At 37.7% G+C, this 27,671-nt stretch overlaps 1 protein-coding gene across 2 annotated transcripts; it reads right to left on the bottom strand.

Moving 5' to 3' along the window:
* Positions 1-15,442: 15,442 nt before the first annotated feature.
* On the bottom strand, positions 15,443-26,300 carry LOC122081986 (eukaryotic translation initiation factor 3 subunit B-like). Of its 2 annotated transcripts, none has more exons than XM_042649445.1 (13): positions 25,999-26,300; positions 24,829-24,919; positions 24,481-24,613; positions 24,153-24,393; positions 23,359-23,505; positions 22,782-22,910; positions 18,120-18,248; positions 17,950-18,033; positions 17,728-17,852; positions 17,445-17,643; positions 16,833-17,365; positions 16,392-16,500; positions 15,443-16,065 (listed from the first exon to the last, which is right to left on the bottom strand). In XM_042649445.1, exons 3-13 carry the CDS (start codon positions 24,606-24,608, stop codon positions 15,706-15,708), a joined length of 2,184 nt encoding a protein of 727 aa, XP_042505379.1. In that variant the 5' UTR covers positions 24,609-24,613; positions 24,829-24,919; positions 25,999-26,300; the 3' UTR covers positions 15,443-15,705. The 2 variants fall into 2 exon arrangements, with proteins under 2 accessions (XP_042505379.1, XP_042505380.1); XM_042649446.1 differs by lacking the exon at positions 25,999-26,300 and adding an exon at positions 25,728-25,885.
* Positions 26,301-27,671: the final 1,371 nt, after the last annotated feature.

The raw sequence follows: 27,671 nt of genomic DNA, 5'->3' as shown, positions 1-27,671 counted from the left end.
CGTAGGCTTGAGAATAAGCTTCTTTTGGATGTCATGTGCTTGGAGCATCCACTGTCAATCACCCATTCAGCTTGTGCTTTATTCTTCAAGCAAACCTCCAATAGAAGATCAGTTGTACATTGGTCCCTATAATCTCATGGGTCCATCATTGTTAGTGTCAAATGTCCCTATGGGGACCCAAATGGTCTTGTATCTTTTAGGTTTTTGATATGACCTTGGGTTTTTTAGAGATCTCTGAGATTCATATGATCCATAAGACTCTTGAGATGTATATAACTTTTGAGATTTGTATTTTCCATAAGGTCTATATGACTCTTGAGGGTAGGCTTTTTGGGGTTGCATATAGGATCTTTCAATAGAGTATCCCCTTTGAGGTTGGGGTCTATATCTAGGTCTAGGTTCCTCTTGTGGCTTATTTTTCCTTCTTTGGCGTGTGTAGTAGTAGGCATGGTTTACCTTGGTCCAAGATCTCTCATTTTTAGAGGTAGTGGGATTTCTCTTGCATTGTCTAGTTGAATGTCCTGTTCTTTTATAGAGACTACACTTGATATAGGATGTGGATGCTTGATTACCTTCATTCCTTCTTAATTTCTCCTTTTGTTTTTCTTTTCTCTTTGATGGGTTTTGTCTATAACCCAATCCTTCTCTATTATTAAGACTTTTTCTTTGAGATCCAAGAAGGTTATCAAGGTTCTTTTGACCTTGGGTGCAGGTGCAAAGAGTAGAGTTTAACTTGGAGTTATCTTCCTCAAGTTCACTTACTTTGGAAGTTAAGGCATCCACTCTTTCATTAAGTGTGTCAACTTCCTTTTCTAGTTTAAGTTTTTCCGTTTTCAACTTAAGACTCTCTTTATATAAGTCCTCGAAGGCTTCTTGAAGTTCTTCGTTAGAGTCATTTTTTAGAGGTTCAGTTTGAGTTAGTTGGCTTTTACCTCTTGTTCTTCTTCTCCAATAGCCATCAAGGCTAGGTTGGTGACTTCTTCTTCTGAGTCACTCTTTTCTTCATCACTTGAATCTCATGTGGCAGCATATGCTTTCTTCTTTGTCTTATGTGGACACTCAGTTCTAAAGTGACCCGATTTCTTGCAACCAAAACATACTACATCATTTTTTTCAGATGAAAATTCTTTAGTTTTGTTCTTAAACTTACCTTTCTCATCATAGGTTTTGCCTTTATATGGCATTCTTCCCTTCTTCTTCAGAAACTTGTTGAACTTCCTTGTGATGAGTGATATCTCTTTTTCCATGTTGAGGTCTTCCTCTTCATCATCATCTTACCTCTTCAATGTTTTGAGAGGATTTCAATGCTATGGTCTTTCTCCTTCCTTCCGGGATTTGCTTATTAGCTTGTAATTCGACTTCATGGGTTTGTAGAGAACCCAACAAGTAGTCTAAGGAAATCTTTATAAGATCCTTTACTTTTTCAATTGCGATTTTCTTAGGTTGCCATGAGTTTGGTAGAGACCTTAGTATTTTTCTTACTTTTTTTGCATTGGTGTATGTCTTTCCTAGGCTCTTAAGACTATTTACAATGTTGGTAAAACGAGTAAACATCTCGGTGATAGTTTCATTTTCATACATAGTAAACGTTTCATAATTTAAAACTAACTTATCTACCTTTCTTTCATTTACTTCCTCCGTGCCTTCATGAGTAACCACGAGCATATCCCATATTTGCTTGGCTGATTCACATGCAATGACTCGATTGAAATCTTCTTCGTTGAGAGCGTATTAGAGGAAGGTAATTGCTCTGAAGTTGTATTGGATGAGGTTAACTTTATTGACCATCCATTCATTTTCTTCTAAGGGTACTGTCTTTCCTTTAACTTCTTTGGTGATGACATATGGTCCTTGTTATATGGCCCTCTATAAGAATATGTTGTGACCGCATACAAAGTTCTTAAACTTGCACTTCCAGAAAGAGAAATTTGTACCATTAAAGTAAGGGGGTCTTAATGCATTCATGTCCTCTGGTGGTCCTTGGGATGTGGCCATGGTCTTTGACTCACGTTAAGACTAAAATAGTCCTAAAACTTTTGAGCTCCCTCTCTGATACCAATTGAAATAACCTAGAGGGGGGTGAATAGGTTATCCTAGTGAAATTTATACCTTTTCGAATTATGGTTTCCAAAGTGTGATTGCAGAATCAAAAATGCAGAATGATAAAATACTCACAATCACACAACACCAAGGTTTATAGTGGTTCGACTCAACTCGAGTCTAGTCCACTCCCTACAGGTTTCACTTGTAAGTTATTCCACTAGCTCTCCCTTTCAGTACAGTAGGTAGGGCAGAAAACATTTACAAAATATTATTTATGACAAGAGTATCCTTACAATCTCTTTCCAGGTAGAGAGGCACCTCTTACAATCCCGTTTAACGGTGAAGAGTCACCCAACTCTTTTTAGGATAAAAGGATCCTTACACAATCCTAATTACAGTCTAGGAGAATGTAATATAATAAAATAAACAAGTGGAATAGGTTGGTTTGAGTTTCCCTCATGCGGTGTATAAAAAAATGAATATGCATATGTAAACTTGAATGCACTTTTTTTAAGTCTCCCCTAGATGTGGGCTGATGAGAGAGACTTGGCTGAAGTCTTTGAGTTCTTAGAGAACATGTTTGACTTTAATAAAAATCTCAATGATAATAGCAGTTGAAACTCACAATTGACTTTAATATGATTAGAGCTCTCTTAATTGTTAATTATTAAAGTCATTAGTGGGGTATTTGTATAGGTAAAGGTTAGGCTTGATTAAGGTAATAATATCACCCAATTTGAAAGGAGAATAATTTCTAACAGATAAAAAATTTCTCAATCAGCAATTATTGCTTCCAATCGACAGTTACCGCTTCCTGGCCCAGCTGTGAGAAACTAGCCATTAGACTCATAATATAGCTATTATATAGCCATTGGGAGTTTTTAAGGGTCAATCGATAGTTGCCGCTTCCAACCAAAAGTTGTCGGTTGCTCTCCGTGAGCTGTTCAAATCATAAGTAAGTGATCTAGAATTGACCCATCTAGCTGGTTCAATTTTTGAAAAAATTCGACAGTTGTCGGTTGACTGCTGTGTTCAATGTCTGATGGAAAATCCATCACAAATGTGAAGCGACAATTGTCGATTCCCAACCAACAGTTGCCGGTTGACCTCTGTTTTGTGTTTTGACTGCCTGACAATCACACAAGTGGGTTAGAAAGCCTTGGGATGAATTATTGATGATTTCCATGATTAATATGCATAAGTGTGGTGAGTGTGAAGTGTGTGAATTACATCCTAATTTAGGAGTATCCAACTCTTCAAATTGAGTTCTTCCACATCTTCAATGTCTTCAAATTGGTTCTTCCACTTCTTCAATGTCTCTTAGACATCTTCAAAATAACTTTGTATTCTTCATCTTGAGTTCTTCTAACTCGTTAATCCCGCTTGTATCTTGGACTTTTTGAAGTGGTCCTTTACATGGTCTTCCACAATGTGATCCTTTACATGACACTTAGAGAAATAGATGTTAGAGCTCGACTTGTTTGTTATCATCAAAACTTTTATAGAGAGGGATATTGCCAACAACATCCACCCCCTCGCTTTTCGTTTATTACATTTAAACCCACCCAAACTAACATCGTGAGAGAGGTGTTAGTTTTTGAAATGGAAAAGATGATTCGGTGATTTACATCAACCTCCCCTAGCATTTTCCTATATTACATCATCCCCCCTAAAAAATCATTTATTACATTTAAACCCGAAAAAAGTAACACTGTTATACTAGTGTTAGTTTTAGAATGTAAAAAATATAAAATTGCCCTTCCTCTTTCTCTTCTTCTTCCTTTTTCTCTCTTCTTCTTGTTCTTCTTTCTTCTCCAGACTTGCAACTCCATGACCTGCAATTCCCCCTACGAATGAGCTCAAATTTGCAAGTATCTCCTACTTTCAATCCATTTACAGATGAGATTTCAGCCCAATCATCCCATAAGTAGAGGGTTCTTTTTCTGCTGTATTTTAACTCCACCACCCATGATCTTCCATTTCCATCTCTCAAAGTTGTTATGAAGCTTTTCCCCATTAAACCAATTAGTCTCGCGAAGTGCTGAGGAATCACCTGCAAAAGTGGAACAATTAATTACACTTGCAACCTCCACTTTTCTCATCTCATACTTCAAGAAAAATGAGAAATTTTCCTTCATAATAACAAATTGAGTGCTCTTACCAAATGATGCTTCTTTAAATAACATAACCTGAGTGAGATCACAAAGAATGGATTATAGGGTCCAATCCTAATCTGGTCATTGTTCTTTCAAATTCTCAACAGGAAGGAAGAAAAAGAGGTTAATAAAATCTATGAACATTAAAATCCAAACTCACTCACCACAATAAAATCTCAAAATTAAATCTTGGGCTACCTTTGATCCATTACAGGGAGTCTTGAATCGCCTACCAAGAAGATTATTATCTGTTGAGCCAACACCAACACATTAAAAATAAAGCACAGATCAAACAAGGGAAAAAACAGAGACACTATAGCTGTAAAATGAGAAAAAAAATTACTCTTGATTTCTTCATCCTCAGATTGGTTATGGTCTCTCTCTTGATGCTCCTGGGTTTCCATTTTAACAAGGTTAATGGAGGATGCTTCAGGGTTTCCATTTTAACAGGGGTTGCTGGAGGCTATTGATATTCTTTCTCACAACAGCTTTGGTCGAAGATCTTAAAATCAAAGATTGTGATCACTAGCCCAATCTCATGATTTTTTTTTAGGCAACGTCTTTATCTTCTAAGCTTCCAAAATGAACTTGCTTTACGGATCTCTGTAACAAAACCAGGTCTTCCTCGGTTCTACAACTACCTTCGCTTACCATTGTCTTTTTTTCCTCTTTTTTTTTTTTGTGATTCTTCTTCGGCTCTAGACATATTGAATTGATTGGAGGATTTGGTACACTTTCTGGAGAAGAAACAAGAAGATGAAGAAAGAAAAAATAAGAAGAAGAAGAGAAAGAGGAAGGGAAATTTTGTCTTTTTACATTCTAAAATTAACACTAGTCTAACAGTGTTACTTTTTTTTGGGTTTAAATGTAATAAACGATTTTTTAGGGGGGGATGATGTAATATGGGCAAACTCTAGGGGAGGTTGATGTAAATCACCCAAGATGATTTTACCCTTCTTCTTCCCCTCAAAATATAACTCACCCCTCTCTCTCTCTCTCTCTCTCTCTCTCTCTCTCTCTCTCTCTCTCTCTCTCTCGCTCTCCCCTTTCCTTGCCCAGAACTCACCTCTCAGCTAAACGAGCACCACCACCACCAGCACCACTGTTGTTGACGGCATTGTCGCCACCGCTGAACAACTTCCTCTTGGGCTTGGCTTCGTGCAACATTGAAACAACGCCCCTTATGGAAGGCCTGTCGGTAGGATTCCGACTAGTGCAGAGCAATGCAACTCTTAGTAAGAGCATCATCTCCTCCCCCATCGTCGCACACGACACGCTTGCATTCTTGTCAAGTTGTCAGCCACACCATCTTTACTCTTTATCTTACATCTCACCCAATCCACGATGTTATTCTCATCTCCAAACTCCGCCTCCACCAATCTCTTCCCACTCAATATCTCCTTTAACACCACCCTGAAGCTGTATATATCACTTTTCTCCTGGCATTGTGGAAGATACACCTGAAATTCTTGGTTGTGAAGAGGTCTTCTTAGAATATCAGACACTAGGACCTGTTACTGCTATCAAAAAAATTATATATCAACTAGGGAATGCCTCCCCCTAATTGCAAGAGTCTAAAACAGGGTGCAACCTTAGAAAAGAATTTCTGCCTTGCAAGCAATAGATTGTCCTCTTGAGTGTAGGGGGCTTATTTGTAACAATTCTGCAAATTCAAGCAATCAGATAAAGCTCCCTGTTGAAGCAACAAGACTGCCTCTAGAATTTGGAAGCTTTAGACACCTTCTCAACCCTTTAGATCAAATAATCTGTAATCTTTAACAGATAAAGGAAAAGAGCAAGATACAATTGCAACCTAGCTGAGACTAAGAATTTTGAGATTTCAGTTTTAATGATTAATATCAAAATTTTAGGCCCTTGAACCAAAAAGAAGATTTTCTTCTACTTCATAACATGCGGAGCTAAATGTGTTCGATCATTTCTTGAAAAGAAGAGAAGAAAGCGTACTTGCACCAGAATATTTCTCTCGAGTCTTGATCGAGCACCTGGCTCAATGTAGCCATAAGAACAAACAATGACAGACATGGACTCGTCGATCTGGAACAACTTGGCGACACCAAAATCAACAACTTCCGTCTCAGCATCTAACAAGATAAACTAGGTTTCAAATCACAGTGCACGATTACAAGGTCACAGTCTTGGTGAAGGTAGCAGATACCTTGGGCTACACCCATTGCTATCTTGTATCGAGTGAGCCAATCCTTGTACCAGAGATTGAATAATGGAAAGACAGGAAACCCAAAAGAGATCTAAAACGGAGATTAAAACCTATAATGCAACCAAGAAGAGAGAGAGAGGGAGAGGGGTGAGTTCTGCCTAAAATAGAGGAGAGGAAGAAGGGCAAAATCATCTTTTCTATATCTGTGTTGGGTGGGTTTAAATGTAATAAATGAAACGCGAGGGGGTGGACGTAATAAGGGCAAACGTGAGAGGAGGTGGATAAAATATATGAGCCAAGCAAGGCAGCTGAAATTTTACGACAAGAAAACATAGTACCTGTCTAGAAGAAAAGATAAAGGGTGATTTACATCAATCTCCCCTGTCGTTTGTAGAAATTACATAATCTCCCCTGAAAATCAAAAAATTACATTTAAACCCACAAAGTTGACACCATTAGAGAAGTGTTTGTTTTGAATTTTTACTGATGAAATTGCCCTTAACCCTTTTAAAGACTCACCTCTCTTCTCTATTATACCAAAAAAACCATAAGGTGGAGACGAGTAGAGTGCGACGGTGGAGAGGAGGAGAGGAGTTGATATTCCGACGGGGTTTTCAGGCGATGTCTCCGGCGAAGGTAGGTGGTAGTCCCTTTTCTCTCTTCTCTCTTCTCTTATAACTAATCAAAGACTTTTTTTTAGTTTGTGTTATTCCCTAAATTGAAACATATCACTGATTTTTAGAAGTGGGGGCATCAACCGATTCATAGGAATAGCCGATTCCGATGTGTTGCATCTAAGAAGTTAGGGCAGGTGATTATACATATGTGTTTTGGTCAGATTTATTTTGATTCCTCCATTGCTGCTCCTCTTCTTCTTACTTTGTGCAAATAGCTTTGGGAATAATATAAGAACAATGGTAAATGAACATTTTCTAATATTTAATTTTTTGTGATCGAACTCCATTTTGGGGGGGGGGGAAGTTAACTGAAGCATTCAAGAGAGAGATCTGCTAACACCATTGTTTTTGGTATTACCTATTTAGAACTATTTAACAATGTTGGTAATGTATTTTGGGTGATTTACATTCTAATAATTTTACCTTACTATATTGTTATTTGGGTTTTGTGGATACATAATGTCAACAGCAAGTGTGAAATCAAGGTTCAGTACTAAAGTACTTGAACATTGTATGTCACTACCAAAAAAGGGCATTGGTTAGAATTTTAGAGAACACTAATAGCAAACACAAGCTTTACTATTGCTGCCCCAATGCACCACGTGGTTGTGGATTCTTTTCTTGGTGTGATCCTATAGAAGAACAAAAAATGTTGCCTCATACTAGAGACAATATCACCACAGTCACTCCATGGACATTTGTTGGTGGCCGAAGTCTTGAAGATCAACAAGTGAAGGCAGAGATACGTGCTTTGAAGAAAAGAGTGAAGGGATTAGAGAAGTCTGTTGGAACTCTTCAAAGTTTAATAGTGGTGCTTGTTTTGATCATTGTTATCATGTTTGGGAAAAAATGAGGAGTTAGGAAGACTATTGTACCAGTTTTATTAAGTTGTAATGACTAGCTTTAACTCTTCAACTCTATTATACTGGTTTTACTAATTTGGCCCTCGTGTCTCTGTATTTGTCTATCCCATAATTTTAAACCAATGGACAGCATTTCCTCTAAACATATAACAAAATGACAATAAGGTTGTATGCAAGACAACATTATGTTTACCAATTAAACCCATTACAGGACCCATTTAAAAAAAAAAAAAAGGGACAGCATTTCGTTTGAATATGAGACATTATCACAAACCTGTTACAGTGCATCCATAGACATATAAGCATTCAACATCATAAGCCTGTTAAAGTGCATCCATACAGTATACCAAATAAACATCCATGTTTCAAAACCAAAATAAACATCATTGTTTCGAAACCCAAATAGACAAACAATTTGTTCCATAACATAAGTAAACATCACTTTTCCATCACACAAGGAAACAAACAAACAGTTCTAGGACCCAATAAACATCTCTCAATAATAACTTTCCCCCAAAAAAAAAAAAATCTTGTCCCATATACCAGCTGCTCTCTCCCATCACCAATGTACATTTGCCTACTTCTTCTTAGCATATTTGCTCCTCCATTTCGAGTACTTGATAGCTTGTTGGGCTAAAGTTTTATTCTGAATTATTTGTTGTGTACGCTGAGATGTTGTTTGTGATCTTGTTAGTACTGGGAGCTACTACCTTTATGTTGAATCTCATCCCCTTGCTTTCTCTACACAAACATAGAAAGTAAATTACAAAAGTGATATTAGCCATGTAAGTTAAGTGAGTAATGATCAATTGTAAATTACATGTGATGAGTCATACCTTCTTTCCTGTTTTGTTCTATTTCTTCAGTTGTTCATCACCGCGAGGAAATGTTCTCTTGTTGTGGCCAAGTATGTTGCAGATATCACATCTCACACTTGAAGATTTATTCTTGGCAGGATCCTCATCGAATTTCCTTTTCTTACTTTTTCGAGGTCTACCATGTCTTCTCTTAAGAAGTGGAGGTTGGACAATCCTAGAGCTGGTATCAATCACCAAATCAACCAATGCTGGTAGTGGTTCGATGACCCCACTATATGCCTTGAGATACATGTTGACACTATAGTATGGACTGCAATAAGCTTAAAGTGACCCCCTACTACGTGTGATAGTTATTACTACATGTTTGCATGGCAACCCCGTACAGTCCCATAGCCTACAACCATATGTATTAGTTGACAGATTCACCACATCCCCACCACCATGCATATCTACCACCTCAAATGAATGTGAATTGGCTTGATGCACAATGCATTCTCTTGCTTTCTGTTGTACCTTGTCTAAAATTTTCTTCACATCCGATGTGATTGGACTAGATACTGAATATCTACAACCATTCTCAAACATCTTAAACATCCTATTCATTATCTTCAGTCTAATCTCATCTATGAGCACCATAATAGGCTTGTCTCTCACATCTGCTATCCAATTCTTGAATAACTCAGTCATGTTATTGGTTAGTTGTGGACTCTTAGCAGCAAAATCAAAGGCATGTCTTGACCAATACTTTGTAGGATTTTCCATCATCCAATCATATGCATCATTGGATATATCCTTGATGTCTTTCATTTCTTTCTTAAATTGGATGACTGTTGTTGAAGAGGCTGCTGACCAGAAGTGCTTCTTAAGCAACTGTCCCGAATGGCCTGCTGACTTGAAGTTCTGGTATAAATGTCTGACACAGCACCTTTGGTGCACATTAGGGTATACTCTAGGGATGGCATCTGATAAACGCTAATCATTTTATAAAAGAAAAAAGTCAAATATTTATCATTGATTAATAGAAACAAATAAATAGGGTGATTAATAAATTGGTAACATACCCTTTATTTGTCTGACATAAAAGTCAGAGCCATATCATCAGATGCCGTACCAAGAGCTTCGTGTAGACATTCAAGGAAAAAATTCAGCTATCTTTGCATTCAACTTTAACTACAGCATATGCCACAGGGAACATTTCATTATTCCCGTCATATGAGACTACTGACAAAAGAATGCCTCCATATTAGCCCTTTAAGTGGCAGCCATCTATACCAATTAATGGTCTGCATCCCTTTACAAAACCTGAAACATATGCTTTGAAACTAACAAACACTCTCTTAAAGATAGGGTTCCCTGACAAGTCACGCATCTCCTGGTATTAGATCTTGAACAGACTACCTGGCATCTTAGCCAACACCATCCTACTATATATAGGTAGATAGGTGTATGAATCCATATGACTACCTTGATTCATTTCCAGAGCAAGCATACATGCCCGGTACAACTTCATGTAAGGGGGTCGAACCTTGTAAGCTTGATGTAAGAAGGTACGCAAAGACTCTATTGACACATCTGGCTGTGAGGAGCAAGTTTTTCTGCAATCCATTGTGATGTAACACTCTTCTGCTCAGTTGACAAAATACATGCATGCTTGGGATTGTACGACTTTATTATAAATGTCGTAGAATGCTTAACACCATTATCCTCATCAATTGGTGAAGTATGTACTCACCAACTACAACTAGGAGCCTTACACACTGCAGTAACTCTAGTTTTCTCATTCTTAATCTTCAATATGTCAAAACCCTCTTGAATCACATACTTTTGGAGGACAACCCTGAAATGATTGACATCGTCATATGTAGCTCCTATAACTAACTATATCATACCATCATCATAATCATAATCAGCAACATTATCATCATAACCAATGTCCATACCTGGATACCCCTGTACATCATCAGCATCTGTCTCGACTTCATCAGTGAGGCTTCCTTTACTTTCACTGGAGTCTTTCATAGACTCATGTTGTTCTACCCATTCTTCATCACTTGTAGAAGACTGGAGCATCTGAGGTAATGTATCTTGTGTATCTTCAACATGACTAATAGAGTTAGGTACCATACCAGAATGTGACTGAGTTACCTGTTAAGACTTATCATCTGAACTGTCATTAATGTTTTGAATTTCTCTTCCACCTCTACTAGTATCTCATCTTCGGGGTGAATTGTCTGTACTAGCAGAACTATTGCTAACAACATTCAACACACTGGTTTGAGCAACACTTGTACCATTTGATCTACCAGGAGTAGCAACAGCAGTAGCATTGGTTGTAGTCTTACCCTTATCTGGAGCATTAACTGTAGCATTAGCAATGGCATTATCTTGGCTATCACTGCCATCACTAGAAGCACTAGTGGCAGCTTTACATAGCCCATCACTTCTCTTGAAATGAATCTTTTCCCTCCTTTAACTCCCTAAATCATGATCCAGCTTCCCACTATTTTGGCCAACTACATAAGTTTTTGGGGTAGATTTATTGTGATCTTTTGTATCTCTAAAAACCACATCACTAGAGTATTGGTTTACTTTTCACTTTCCTTCTACATCACTAGGATTATCTTCAAAGTCATAAACCACTATTTTAATAATATCGATCCCATTTAAACCAAATAAATTGAATGTACTGGCATCATCTGTCACTTCTACATGCACTTCATTAGAATCTCACATCTGACTTTAAACCTCACATTACTGCCTTCAGGGATATGGTCGATGACTGAATCATATATATCGCATATCATATCCAAGTGGGAGTAAAAATTTGGGTCAACAAGCTTTGTATGGACTCTCCTACACCAATTAAACTGTATAGGACACTTCACAACCATTACTGTAAAATTTTAAGGTTAGATTGAAACATATATCAACACAAGCATGAAGCATGACGAATTCATAAGAACACCAAAAGTGAGAAATTCAGAATAATCTTAAAAAACATGAAGTTTCTAAGATTGGCTGATTTCTGAGGCTTTCTAAGACACATGTGTAATAGAGAAAGCACAAGCAAATGCAGACACACATGTAAGAATTACTGTGTTCCTATCTCCCCTAGACTATATGAACCTTCACAGTAGTTCAGAGACCACTTGCAATTTGGCACAATGACATAAAGGGGACTTTAATCTTACAAAATGAAAAAACCCTAAGTGCTCAAACCATGAAACTTACTTACAGAAAAGGGGACTTTTTATTTGAAGAATAAAAACTTAAATCAAAGCGGATAAACAAGAGGTATTGAAATAAAATCCAAGTAAAAAGATATTGTAAACTTAGTCCACACCAAACCCAAGAGAAAATCCATCAATCTATTCATTTAAAGAAGAAGAAGAAGAAGAAGAAGAAGATGTAACAAAAAAGCCAAACTTACAAATGCATATTAATAGCATTACCATTAACACCTACAATAAATTTCCCAGATTAAGCATCAAAGCTGAACAGGAAGGCAAAAGAAATTGAGCAATCCATTGAAACTAACCTTCCCTGGCCGAGCAAGGAGGACAGACTTATTAGTCGATCTACCACGACGTTGTTGAATGGTCTCTAACCTTGCAATTTTTAATGGAGATCTTATAAGAAATTTGGGGAAATTTCAAACCTACGGCAAATCGTAGGGTATGAAATTACCTCAAATTGAAGATCCTTCTCTTCTCGATTGTTGAATACACACAGATATGAGAAGGGCTATGCCCGTCACTCGTTGCTCGTCAGACTGCTCAGTACATCGTCACCCATCGCCTGAAAGGATAAGGGCTCTTAGAACTTCCATCTCAGAATAAGGGGAAGTAGTCTAAGTAGCCGTTGATCGTCGTCCTTCGTGTTCCGAGTAGCCGTCATCGGAGAGGAGGACCTACGTCGGAGAGTTCGTCTTCATTGCTCACAACTTGCAAACCCAAAACCAATAACATATGAAAAGGGAAGATAGGCTTTTGGGATAAAGGTATGTGAGGGCTTTTGGGGTTTTCAAATTGTTTCAATGAAACTAACGGCTTAACCCAAATAAGATGCTAATGGTGTCAACTTTGTGGGTTTAAATGTAATTTTTTTATTTTCAGGGGGGATTATGTAATTACAGAAAACGACAGGGGAGGTTGATGCAAAAAATCCAAAGATAAAATTATGGAAAGAGTAACCTGGAACAAAGTGAGGAAGATTAAAGGAGATTGATTTGATTAAAAAACACAGAAGAGAAAATAAGAAATTCACGGCAATCGGTCTCAAATTTGCTTCGGTTCCATCTACCATGGTACCCTCTCCTCCAACAAATAACTCACCACGAGTTGAAGGGTGGCATGGAGGATTTTCATGTCCAGTATGAGCTTGGCAATGAGGGATATTTCACCGGTGGCCTTGATTCTTTGTTTCCCAACAGTGTTACTGAGGCAATTCTCAGACTGATATTATTTTGATCTTTGCATTCAAAAGGATGGGATAATATTTATAGTAATGGGCATGAAAACTTGTGTTTGAAGGAATTTCCACTAAGGATATCTTGGGCAAATGGATGGATGTGGATCCACTTTGCGAACTCTGCCATAACCACCCTAAATCTATATGGCACACTTTTCTTTCATGTGAATTCACCAAGAGAATCTTGATGGCAAGCCCATTGGGACTGAGAACTGAGAACCTCTCTGCTAATTCCTTTAAGAATCTGGTTATGTACTTCTTTAATATAATTCCTGGAACTGATGCTACTATTTTAATAGATTTGTCATCACATGCTATTTTTTCGGACGCTCAGAAACAAAATTACCTCTAATAAAGCTAAACCATATCCTCAATCTATTACCTGACAATGGATTGATCAATACTATCAACTTACACATCAACAGGTGACCTCTAACCAAAATGAAACTGCCTTTACATGCTTCCCTGTACTTGATACTCCCATTATGGTGTGTGCTAATATTTCTAATAAAATTGAAAAATTATCTAGATGGGCTAATTACATCATCTATGAAAGAAAATGTGTCTCATTATTTGCTAATTATTTATGGACAAAAAAAATTATTGAAACCAGTGTAAAGAGCTTTCTCCTTGAATTGAACCAAGCTAAGACGTGGCTATGAATAATCATTCCAACCTTAACATGTCCCACCAAGACATTGATGTACTAAGTTTTCTCTCTTAATTTATTTTTTTTTTTCCATAAAAATAACTAAATAAACAGATGGGATAAGAGTGGAGAATTTCAAAGAACTGATTAGTCACATTAGCCACCCACCAAACCTTGCTCTTGAGCAACTACTCTTCCGTTACATCCAACACAACACCTCTTCCACTTCAACTTCTTTCGCCTCATACTCTTCTTCCTCATTACTTGCTTCCCCATCCCTCAATTAAATATGTATCTTTAAAAACCAAAAAGGAACCGTTAATAAAACAGTTTTTTAAATTTAGTTCTAACTTGAGTCTGCTGGTCAGGTCTGGATTTGACACCCTTGAGAGCATAATCTCGATGGCAATCTTTCTTGAGCTTCTGTCTATATTTATTACTAAAATTAAAGGGAGATTCGTGTTCCCTACACCATCTAATGGGGGAGTGCACATAAAAGGTAAGTTATCATTTCACGAGAACTTGTGGGAGAGCATAGGTAACAAGATAAATTAGCATGAAGAACACATAGAAGAAAGATTACAAAGTTCCCTCAACCACAGAATGAATATTGACCAATTTATGCTACACACATTGAACAAGGTCTTCTGGGTTAAGGAATCATTTGAAACATGCATTCAACAAAGCGAGGGTCTAAAGGGTTGTATACCTCCAAGATGATTTGCCAAAACAAAAAAAAAAAAAAAAAAAAAAATGCAATGAAGGTGATATCACTTCAAAATATTTTAAGGATCGAAATCTGTGTTTGCAGAAGGATTACAATGGCTGGCCTTAGAATCTCTTGAACTTGTTATTTGAAGCTTTGGATGTTTTGGATGAATTTAAAAATTGTAATATTTGCTATAGCTCTACGAATCTTTTATTCTCAGCTGATGCTATGGCTAGGAAAGCAAGATTGGTCAATAAACTTCGTACAGTGGATATTAATAAATCATACACCCATTTCCACGAAAGAACAAAAAATTACTAATGCTCTAGAAATATAACAGCTCATCCCACACAAAGCTCTTGTTAAAAAGGTTTTAACTTTTTAAACTCAAATCACAATAGTTGGAATCAGTCGACTTGACCGGCGCATATTCCAGGACAAATTGAATCAGAATCTATGAGTTCGACCCTCTACTTGATTCTAAGTTCTAAAATGTGAAAAGATTGGGCACTCCGTTAGATTTTAGTTTTTCTGGAGCTAACAACTCAACCAATGGAGGGGTGAAATGGGAGGGGTAGGGGGGCTTTCCAAAGGGGCAGGAGAGAGACAGTGCTGGGCCATCGCATCTTGCTAGTTAAACCCCTCAAAGCCCCCAAGTTGTATTAAACCCCACCCCCAAAAAAAGAGGGTACGGGTAACATACACCAAGCACCCCCCCCCCCAAAAAAAAGTCTGAGTATCACTATACCAGCAGAGTAGCAAACCAACCAAACAACCAAACTCAGCTTCATTAACCACCAACCAAATTTTGCCCTTCAGCAACTACTCTTCGGAAGAAATCTTCGAAGACCATGCAATCAACACAAATGCACACATGCACATACCATGAACTACCTGCATGGGGTATCAGGGATAGTTCTCCCTCAACAATGTCAAGCAAAAATAGGCCATTACAATGTTCACTAAATGTTATATCGACGAACTAAAGAAGAATTCAACAGGGCAAAATTAGGAAATCCACTTTAAAATAAAGGCATCAACTTCTAAACCCTCATACATAAACGCAATTAGCCAACCTAAACAAAATGGAGAAACTCAAAAATTTGGGCGGCTGTTAAGAAATGAAGAAACCAAGTTACCAGTCTCAACTCATATAATTTGCATTCTGCTCAAAATCATACGACACCACCTCCTCTGTTACATCCAACACTTCTTCTACTTCAACTTCTTTAGCCTCGTACTCCTCTTCCTCATCACTTGCTTCCCCATCCCTCAACAATTGCCGTATCTCCGCCTCTTCTTCATGTAGGTTCTTCCATTCCTGAACCCAACGATCCCATTCCTCTTGAAGCATCTTCCGTTTCTTTTGATCTAGTTCACTCAAGAGCAATGAGACATCCTGATCCTCTGCTTCATACTTCTTGCTGTACTTCTTCAGGTTCTTTGCTATCTCTTCCTCTTTCTCTGGACTTAAGAAGGATGGAGGCCTTGGGCGCCACAAAAACTAAACAATCAAGGGGGAAACCAAAAAAAAAAATTAATTAAGTAGAATGCAGAAAGTACGATTAGAAAGTAGCAGTTGAAAAAAAGAAAAGGTATAGCAGTTAGACACAGGAAGACAAGGGAGGAGGGGAGGGGGAGGGGGAGGGGGAGGAACGTTAAAAAATTTAATCTCCAACATAGATCGTATCAACAACGGGCCGGCAACTTCACACATGTACTCATTATTTGGAGGTTGGACACGCCGCGGGGATGCCGAGCCATGTGACCTAACCAAAATATAAACAGCAGGTCTTGAAAGATATTTGACTCAGATATTCATTGCTCTACCTGATAGAAATGGTCCCTTGAAACCCGATATAGCAGCTTTCCATTGAAGGACCAAATATTGAACCCATTCTCCATTTCATGAACTGAAGTAACGGATGTTGCAACATATCTACAGTAAGCAAAAGAAAATCAACAACTATGTTAGAGGTGAAAAAAGGAGGAAATTAAAAAGAATATTCCTGAAATTTCAAATTAAAAAGACTATCAAAAAATGATCAGTTTGTCCAGACTTTCAAAAAACAGTGCAAACAATGTGGTGAAAGAAAACGAAATACATCATTCCTAAAAACTTCACAATAATTGAGAGTCTAGAATGATCACTTTGTTTCAAATTTCAGGAAATAAATTATTTTTTATTCAGAAGTAAACAAAATAATCATTGCAAGGTTGAAATTTGTAATACTTCCAAGTACAGAAAAAAATTCTGAGCCCTTGTAATACCTTCCTGTTGGATCCCATTCTATGTCAGTTGCCATGAAATGCTCTCCTGTTGCCATTGTCTCAAGCTCGTCAACATTATAGAATTCCAACTGTCCATTGAAACCTTTCAAACCTGCAAGGATAATGAAGCGTCCACCAGGAGACCAGAAAAGAGCATTAGCCTGTTTGCCTTTGAGGGTAGTGAGCTTTGAGACACGTCCCGAGTTATGAGCACTCCGCATTGAGTAGAAGCTTATGTCAGGCTTGGGGCTGTCTCCATGGATAACAGCAAACCTATGCCCTTTGGGTTCCCAGGCAAAGGCAACAATTTTGTCATTCTTATTCTCAAGCTCCAAAACCTCAATAGGTATGTCCCTTTCCTTTATGCGGAAAAGCTCAAAGCCAGTGTATGTGCTTTTTTTGGTTTTAGTATACCGATCAACCTTAACAGCAAGGTAGTCCCCATTGCTTTGCCAGTACATTTTGCAATCACTAACACTGAAAAGATTTTTCTGCCTCAGTTCTTCCTTGCTAGGAATTTGGACAAGGCTGACCTGAGAATGGAAAATAAAAGAGGAATAAATAAACATGACAAAAAGAACCATGTCTCTTCAAATGACATTGTTTACTCACCCTAGCAGGTTGGTTCCCACCACCTAGCTCTGGCACAAAGAGTGCAAATATGGGATCTGTGGGTGACCAACAGAAATCCATCACATTTTCAACCTTCAAGGACTTTTTGTCAATAAGAGTGAACGTCTCTGTTTCATAGACAGAGATCACATTTTTCCCAATTCTAGCAAAATATTTATCATCTCTCCCACCTCCCCACCTGCAAGATTTATCTAGAAAAAGTCAATGAGAGATATTCAGCTTCACTAAGTTCACATAAACAAATTCATATAAAATAAATCACCTAAAGACTGGCCATGACACGCCAGACACACCCCCGGTGCCACCAGTTGCAAACTCATCCGCACTTCCCTTAAAATCTCTCATAACCTTTCCGGTCCTCACATCAAAGATGTTCAAGACGACCCTCTACATTTAAAATAAAAAATAAAAAATGTTAGAATGCCAGAAAGATCCTACATCTACATAAAAATAATCAATATGACTCCTAAGAATGAATTCTCACATGGGTGTCACGAGGATTGCTTGGTTCATGGCTGCTATATGTAACCAAATATTTCTCCCCAGGAGAGAAATCAATGAGCTTAACCTGCATTCAATTCCATGAAGCAAAATTATTAAGTGAAATAAAAGCTAGCCACTCAAAAGGCAAGTAAAAAAATAACAACAGGTCACCTGGGGATGAGCATAACGCATGAGACGGTTAAAGGTAGCGGCACCACCCCAAACGGCAGCACCCTGCCTGTGCACTGTGGCCAAGTATGTTCCAAGTGGGGACCACTGAACAAAACTTTCAGTCCAATACTGCCAATAAAGCCGTATATAATCAGTCATATAGCTGTTTAAAGCTATTAAGTGTAAATGCAAGGCATGATCTTACAAAGCATTAAATATAAATTATCTAACAATGTATGATCCAAATACTAGCGCAAGAAGAAGAAAAGAGTAAGAAAGCGAAAGCCGAGTGGGTATCTATACAAGGGGATAACATGCTGCTTCCTGCACTAACAACCTCTCCTCCGCGGTCTGGAAGAAGGTTCTTAATCGCTGCTGGCCTTCGAGAATAAGTGTACTCCCTCTAGGTAGAGAATCGATCTGGGTTAATATGACTTATGCCGGTTCATCTGTTTGTGACACTATCAGAGAGCTTGCTTTTTACGCCACCATCAACCATATCTGGATGGAAAGGAATCTTTGTAGATGGACTTCCAACTCTCGTTATTTCGACAAGATTTGGAATGTTATCTACTTCAATATCTCCCCCAAGATTGCTTCTCTGTGCTCTCGCCTTGTTAGACATACCCCAAGGAACAAGCTTATTGTTGTATCATGGGGCCTCTCCACTTCTTTTCTCTCCCCTTCCCCCACCCTTAACCCCCATATTTGCCCTTTTGGCTTGTTGCCTTAGTGCTTAGATTACCACACCTTTTTTCCAATAGCTATGGTGCTCTCGAGCTTGTTCCTTCTTGGCTTGCTTCTTCCCCCCCCCTCCCCCTCTTTTTAATCCCCTATATATTTTCTCCTCTTGGCAATGAATCCATTTATTCATTTAAAAAAAAAAACCCCTCACAGCACTGTTTCTATGCAAAAAAGGAGGGCAGGGTTAGATAAGGTAATCAATAATAGGTAAACTTTATAGGATCCCCTATTGACAGATGTTACAATGAGAAGAAGGATTAACATAGCTTGCATTCAATAGACTAGATGGAAAGGTAAGAAATCTAAGGAGTTTGATGACTTTAAACTTGGGTATACAGGGTACAAAAGTAATAGAAGTGGAGTGGGCATAGTAGTAGATAAAGATTTCAAAAATGATGTGGCGGATGTTAAAATATTTGGTGATATGATTATATCCATCAAGCTCATGTCGGAGAAAGAAGTTGTAAATATAATTAGCTTACGCACCCCTGTAGGATTGGATGAGAGTAGTAACCTACAATTTTGGGAACAAATATATGGATTAGTGCAAGGTTTTAGTCCAAGAGAAACGATTATTATAGGAGTGATGCAGGAGCAATTCGTTAGACCTGCCCAAACTTGTTGGGTAGCCCAAATGGGGATGAACCAGATCCAAAGGCTATTTTAAGATTTTTATTTTTAGAATCATTTGTAATTTTACTTATATTTTTGTTGGAGTCAAAGATAGGCTAGTTAGTTTTGGGTTCCATGTTTTAATTATAGAGTTTGATTTAAATTTTATTTCAGTTTAAGAGTTTAGTTGAGAGTCTTTATTTCCTTCTTTAAATACCTGGTTGTAATAGCAAAAGAATATTTGGAACATTAAAATGAGATTTTGGTTTGGTGTTGCTGCCAAGAGCTGTGAGTGTGTGCTCTCATACATCCCTCTCTCCCCTCCTCTGATTTTCTTTCCCAAGGATTTACCCCTTTCCCTTCTTCTTCTTGCTGGTAGCCATTCTCTGTCCAGTGGTAGAAGTAGCCCATATAATGTTGATTCGATCTCCCATACATCTAATCTTTTCACTTCGAAAGTTGAAACCTTGCTACCTATTCTTTGGGTGACCTAACCAGTAAAGTCTTGTAGCAAAACCTTATGGGCCATGTCAGAATCAACTTGCGTTGTAGATCTGATCTCCTTCTACCGCCAGATGCAATTTCAAGAATTGTTTTCTTGGTTCCAAACTTCTGTTTGTTGGATTATTGGTTGAGGATCATAGGTCATTGGGCTAGCAACCTACCCTTTAAATTTCAGATCGATTGAAAGACCCATTGGTGAGTTCTCCAACCTGGTTCGAGATTGTTCTTCCGCCTTCTTACCGATGCAAGGTTGAAGAAAACCTCTCGTTGTGCTTCTAATCCCCTTTAAAAATTTGTTTCCAGGATTGCCCTTCCCTATTTTTCCCTATTTAGCTACCAAAGTAGCCCTTTACATTTCTGGTTTATTACGGGATTGCACAACTAATTCTTAAATTTGAGCTATTTGTTGGTTGTGTGGGTCCATAAGCAATCCAAGAACCCTAGATTGCTTAGTTTCAGAACCCCGGATTGCATTAAGGGGGTGATCAGAATGAACATGTTGGAAGAGAACTTAGAGGCTATGAAAGTGTACATAAAGGTTATGGTTTTGGAGAGATGAATGAAGACTGACTATAGCTTTGGATTTTTTTTGTGGCTTAGAATTATCCATTGTACACACATACTTTGAAAAGAGAGGAAATTTAGTTACCTTCAAAAGTGGGCATCATGGCAGCCAAATAGATTTCTTTCAAATTAGAAGGTCAGATGGGTTCTTCTGAAAAGATCGTAAAGTTATATCAGAGAAGAGCCTAACCACACAACATAGATTATTGGTCATGGGCATGTGCCTCATCATGCCAAATCATAAGAAAGGTGAGCGCTTATTTGCCCCAGGATAAATTGGTAGAGCTTGAAATGAGATATTTAGAAATCACTTACTGATAAGTTGGTCAACAAGGAAAGTGGGACTTTGATGGAGACACTAATCCTATGTGGAACAAGATGACTATTTGTAATGAGAAGCTTGCAAGAGTTGTCCTAGGTGAATCTAAAGGAAACGACATTCCACTAGGGAGACTTCGCAGTCGGATAATGAGATTTAAGCAGCCATTAAGGCTAAGGAAGTTAGTTTTATGGCAAAGGATGAAAATGTAGAGGATCTAAAAAGGTACTTTAATTACTAGAAATAAAGCTAAGAAAACTGTGGATAAAACAAAGGCAAGGAAATAAATAGCTAAAATGAAGGAAAGGAAGAGTAAAGATTCCGACCATGTTATATGTATTAAAAGTTGAGATGGTAAGGTACTAATAAGAGATGAGGGTATTAAGAAGAGATGAAAAGATTATTTTTACAGCCTATTAAATGAAGACATTTCCAGTAAAAGTGTCCTGTAATACTGCATTACCCACATAGTTGTCACAGCATCGCCTAGCTTGGCGTCCAGACGCCTCTAGGCGGGCGCCTTGGTCGCCTTGTTTGGGCACCCTCTCCGACACCTTGGGTCACCTAGACGTCATAGCAACTATGATCACCCATCAATCAGGACACCACATGTCATATATATCAATTACAATGCCAAAAGTAAAAGAAGCTCTAAGGAGGATGAAAGTAGGCAATGCACTAGGTCTAGATGGGTCCCAATAGAAGCGTGGAATATCTAAGGAATTTGCGGTTTGTTGTGGCTATTCAAGTTGTTTAATAAGATTATGAGCACAAGGAACTGGCAGATGAATGGAGAAGCATTGTGGTTCTTATTTATAAAAATAAAGGAAATATTCTGAGTCGCAATAGCTATACAGGCATAAAACTAATAAGTCATACTATGAAATTATGGGAGAGAGTTATTGAAACTCCCCTAAGGCAAGCTGCGCTACATTCCTTTTAATTGGTTTACCATGTCATTGTAGAGAATCCTTGTCTTGTTTTCCACATTGTTATTTTATCTTTTCACCATTGATATACAATTTCACTTGTGATTTCTTCTTTTTTTTCGTCTCATATAAAATATATCAATAATCAATTTAATAAAACTACTATTGCAAAGAACCAATTTGGTTTTATGCCAAGAAGATCTAGGACAAAAGCTAAGTACTTACTTAGGAGGCTAATGTAAAGATTTATAGATTGCAAAAAGGATTGTCATATGGTCTTAATTTGACCAAGAAAAAGAATATAACAGGGTCCCAAGAGAAGTAACCTGACAAGTACTAAAGAAGAGAATAAATATGTGAACATATTTAAAGATATATATGATGGTGTGGTGACTAGTGAAAGAACTATGGTGGTCAAAGTAGTGAATTACCAATTACAATTGAATTACATCGAGGATCAACTTTAAGCCCTTATTTGTTTGTGCTTATCGTGGATAATTTAGATGCTCCAATACAGAAGAGTGATTTGACTCATAATGAGGGAGCGAAAAGAGCCCGGGGCTAACCTAAAATGACTCTCGAGAAATGTTGAGACTTACAAGCATAGCTTATGCCTTGAACCAGATGTGACCTCAAATAGAGCTTATTAGAGGTTAGGGATCCATGTAGCCAACCCCATTTAGTTGGGATAAGGCTTATTCGTTATTGTAATCAACTATAGCAGAACTTAGATCATTTAGTTAGGATAAGGCTTTGTTGTTGTTGTAATCAACTATAGTAGAACTTGGCCAAAAAATCTCCAACAGATTGTGCATCGGATAGGTTTTAATGGGATTTTATAAATTTTACATGTTGAAAATACAAGACAAAATTATATAAAGTCTCCCCAAATTACAAAAGTTGGCAATCTTCCCAGACATGTAGTATCTCCACAATTATTGAAGTTCTATTTGATGAAAAACAAGAAATTTTGTTAGGAAAATCACTTACACCCCGACGGTATACAAGCTCTGGCTTTAGTTGCCTGGGGTCATTCCATAACACCTCAGTGTCTGATCCGGCACGAATTACAAACTGATCTCGGGCTTTTTCATCTATAAGCCATTGTTGAAGATTTTCCTAAACCAAGAACGTAATGAAGTAAGTATTCACTGTCTCCACTTAAGAAAAAATGATAAACATAGAAAATCAAAAGAGAGAGAGCTATAAAATGAAGTTTTCAGATAGAATAATAGAGCATGCTCAAAGATGTTGTTTACATTATTCAAAATAATCATGTAGTTGGCCACGACCATGGGAATGTAAATCAGAAAATTCCTTCAAAGGTCCTCTAACTATATCTTCTGCTTCTCTCTTACAAAGGAAAGGTGGGGGGAGAGAAACCATAAAAAAAATAAAATATGTATACTCTGTATCATTATCAAGCTTAGTAAAATATTGAGCCACTCAGAAACAATCTTAATTTCAAATCTAAATAGAAATATGGAGTCTGAAAAATTGTGCATAGGACATAATAAGCATAAACAGAAAGGGAATGACATTAAGAAACAAAAGATTCAAGGGTTACCCCAGGAGTATATGGTTTTATCTCAGGAGGAGCCCATTCATTTGGAACTTTCATAAACTTGTCGAAGTCATCAAATAAGTTCACAGCAAATATGTGTGACTTGTCCAACTTATATCCATGTGTTTTCTCCTTGGCAAGCTCAGCCTCCTGCAACAGCAATAAAAAGAATAGATACCTTTGATGTATTTAAATATGCATACAGAAATAAAACTCTCCTCCAAAGAGTAACCAATAAACATTCATCAAGGTCAACAGGATTTCAAATATGTGCATTATAATCACACATTTTCTTTGTTAGGGGAGGGGTGAAGAAAACAACAAATGCAGACAATCGTAATACGACTACACAAGCACTATCCAATTGACTCAAAAGAAGCCCTAAAGCACCCTGTCACCACTTGAAATCATACATCAGCTTATGGCAAACCATATTTTGACCCCTAGTCCCAACTCGAGTCCAAGGACAGCCGACAGCTGGACATCCTTGGACTCGAGTAGGGGATTGTATAGTGTCAATATAACAGATTTCCAATCAGTAAGAGTAAGTGCTCATTGAATTCATCTAGATACGGATGATAAAATGGTTGGGGGGGGGGGGAACGGTAGGTACATTGTTTATTCAACTTCCGGAGGAGGAAAACCACTCATGTTCATGAACAGGATCTCATCTGCAAATCCATGAATAAACTGATTTTTTCTGCTTTTAAATTCACAGTTAAATTAGTTGACTAATCTACACACTTCTTGAATATTTAAATGCAGAATTCCAAACAAAAATATAAACTTTTTGATACCTGAGGAGTATTGAACTCAATAAAGCAGTAACCTAACGTCTTGTTGGTTTCAGGATTGAGGGGCATCCAAAGCCCATCATCCTTAATAACACCAATTTGACTGTATATTTTCCGGACGACTCCTTCAAGCTTCTCAAATTTCTCCGGTGGAACAACTGGGAGATTATCAACAACAATGATATTCCCAAAACCAGTTTCAAATTCCTGGGTATCCTCATTGAGAATATCTTCATCATCGTCACTACAAAGAGAACGAGAGAGGAAAGCTTACAATGACTCAAATAAAAAAATAATATAAAAAAACCGCTCTATAGCTTGGGTTAATTACCTCCTTATACCAAAGTCTTCGCCAGGAGGAAGCTTTATAGATTCTAAATCCACTGTTGATAAATCAATTCCAAGATTCACAGCTTTAGCTTCAATGTCCACCATAGACAGTAGGGTTGCCGTTGCCATATTTTCTGTACAGAAAAATCACCGAAATAAAGATCAGATAAGGAAATATCACCCTCAGAGTGTGCACCTCCGTCCGGGGAGAAAGAAAAAAAAGATGCTAGGGCACTCTGGTTGTGGAGTGAAGATAGAAAAAGAAGAGGAAGAAGCCAAAGTAAAGATTTTTCGGAGAGAAAATGTTAAACCCTCCACTAGAATTGAGATGAAACGAATAATAACTTACCTGAGTTCCAGAAATAGCGGCGGCAAGGGCTGCCAGAGACGAAGAAGGTGATGGGAAAGGTTAGGGCGACCTGCGGTTCTCACTCCTTCTCCTGCGCAAGAGATTTAAGTCCTTTTAGGGTTTGTATGTTGTCCAGTAGGGGACGGGACCACTGTTAATCAAAACGGGAATGGCAAAAAAATAAACGTACGGTACGGGTTTTAAACAGATAAAAACGATGAACGGTATAGTCAAAAAAAGGTAAAAAAAAGGGAACGTCAAACAGATGAAAATGAACGGTACGAGTATTAAACGTGTAGTTTTCAAAAAAATGAAACCAAAAAATGGGCAGTATACTCATGTAATTTGAGAGATTATTACCTGTATACCTGCATCTAATGTTCTAAACTACAATAACATCAGACATTCATGCATATATCATCCAAAATATAGCATCCAATGTAAATTTCAAATTAAAATTTAATACACCATATTAAAAAAAAAATGTCCAAAATATAAAAAAAAGAAGATGTGCACCCTTCTTCAATGCAACAATTGCCTACATGAGTAACATGACACGAAATATTTAGTCCAATTTCAAACTTCTACCACAACTAGAAATAAACAGAAGAACCAGTAAAACAGAAAATGAAATACAGGACAGCCCCAAATACTTATCTACCTACCCAGCAATCTGTCTATCCACGATACTACATCGACTAAACTCTTAACACAGAAATAGGGGGTTCTTCAGAGAGTTACTGAAGTGGCTGACAGATTGAGTGAGCCCCAATTAGAAGGTTCTTCAAAGAAAGTCAAGACAAAGAAGAAGAAGTAGAAGAAATAAACTCACTGTTTGAGGTAAGAGATGCTAAATAATATTGACAAAAGGAATGGTTTTGAAAGAAAATAAGTCTCACCAAAAATATTGAACTACTAGTAAGTAGAAAGGAATGTCCAATCCTCTGGATACCAAAAGGGAAGACCAAGAAAATTTCTGAACATAAGACCAATATTGGATGACCTTAGCCTGCGCCGTAACCCACCCAACATTGGATGTCTCCTACTTTCAGAAGAAAAGACTCTTAGTTACTCGAAGATCTCTAATCCCACTGCTAAAACAGAATAGAGAATATCAGATGGCGATTGGCGATTGGCGACTGGCGAGAGCTATTCTGAAACATTTCTAACCTTTTTTCGCTGCGCCTTCGGCCGCTGTCGACTGCTTCTCTGAGACTGCTGTCGACGGCCTGCAACGGCTTCAATGCGGTGAGGAAGAGGTAGAAGAAGAGGGTTTCCTTCGATCGGCTGCTGTCGACGGCCTGCTACTGCCGTCGTCTTCTTCGATCGACTTGTGAGTTGCGACTTGCGACTTGTCTCTTCTTCTTCTCTTCTCTGATTCTGAGGACCGACGGAGAAGAAGGATTAGGAGGAATGCAGTCTGAAATCTGAATTCTCAGATTGACCGACGGAGAAGAAGGGTTAAGAGGAATAAGAGGATAGGGGAAGAAAACATAAACCCTATCGAATGGTTTTTTTTTTTTTTTTTTTTTTTTAATGATAAAATTCCTGTTTTACCTTTAAAATACGCATAGGTGTTTTAAACGTGTTTTAAACGGTTTATTCGGCCATTTCCATTTTCTCCCGCATTGCATAAAGGCATATGGCAAAATGCATTTTAAATGGTTACATACGGCAACCACATTTTAACTAAAAACAATTTGCGTTTTAAACCATTTAAGGATTGGGAACATGGGATTTTAGGCTTCAGATAAGAAAAAAATTCTATTCGGGAGCATGGGCTACACTAGCACTCCCATATAAGTAGGGGTGTCAACCTGGTTTAAGTCCGGGTTAAATAAGTTTCAATGTGAGAATGATGAAATCAAAACCGAATCAATAAGGAATATTCGATTTGGTTTTGGTTTCGGTTTGATTTCGATTTCTTGTATTGGTTTGGCTTTGGTTTTTTATCCAGTTTGGGTTTGATTTCCCATACAAAACTATATAAAACTTGGTTTTTTTAATGAATTTTGAACTTTTTCAGTTTCTTACCGATTTATTTTGGTTTTGGTCTCAAATTTTAGTCGGTTCTGATTTGATTTTGGGTTTTTCGATTTACGATGCAGTTTGGTTTGTTAGTGGTTACAATCTCCCAAATCGAAACCGGCCTAATAATCCTACGGTTCATTTTGATTCAAGTTTAGTCAGATAGGTCCAAGACAGTTTTACCAATTCGGTTTAGTTATTGACACCCTTGCATATGAGCCTCTCTCTTATCATCACGGGAATTGATATCTTTACCCTTTCATATAGGAGGAGAGATGAACACAAAGAACGTTAGCGTAGAAAAACATCTCTACACTATATTTGGGAGGAGAGATAAACACTAAGAACGCTAGTGTAGGCCGACATAAAATCATTTCCGTATCATATGTGTTTAATATGTGACTTTTAACTTTTTTAAACGATACCCATCCGTGTTTCCCACGCCCAAACACAGCCCTATGTTTTCAAGGGGCAAGGATGTCTTTTCACAACCCCTGTAAATAGAGCGTTGTGTCTCAGTTTGGAGAGCAGAGACAAGTAGTTTTCTTTCTCCCTTTGAAACGTGATATGTATTATACATGTTTAATACATGACTTTATACAATCCATGCTTTTTCCATATATATCGTAAAATGCATCGGAAAAAAATTTATTAATCCACATGGATAAATTCGCGTATTATACACTATGAATTGGGATCATGATTTTAGGTATTGGTATCGGATTGGCTATATCGATCGTATCATATTGGTATCGACTAAGATCAATCTCGATCCTTGACTATCGGTATCAAGGGTAAAATTGTTATTAAACAAA

The sequence above is a fragment of the Macadamia integrifolia genome, chromosome 6 (assembly GCF_013358625.1).
Source record: "Macadamia integrifolia cultivar HAES 741 chromosome 6, SCU_Mint_v3, whole genome shotgun sequence".
NCBI classification, from domain to species: domain Eukaryota; kingdom Viridiplantae; phylum Streptophyta; class Magnoliopsida; order Proteales; family Proteaceae; genus Macadamia; species Macadamia integrifolia.
This window is presented reverse-complemented; position numbering and strand designations above follow the sequence as displayed.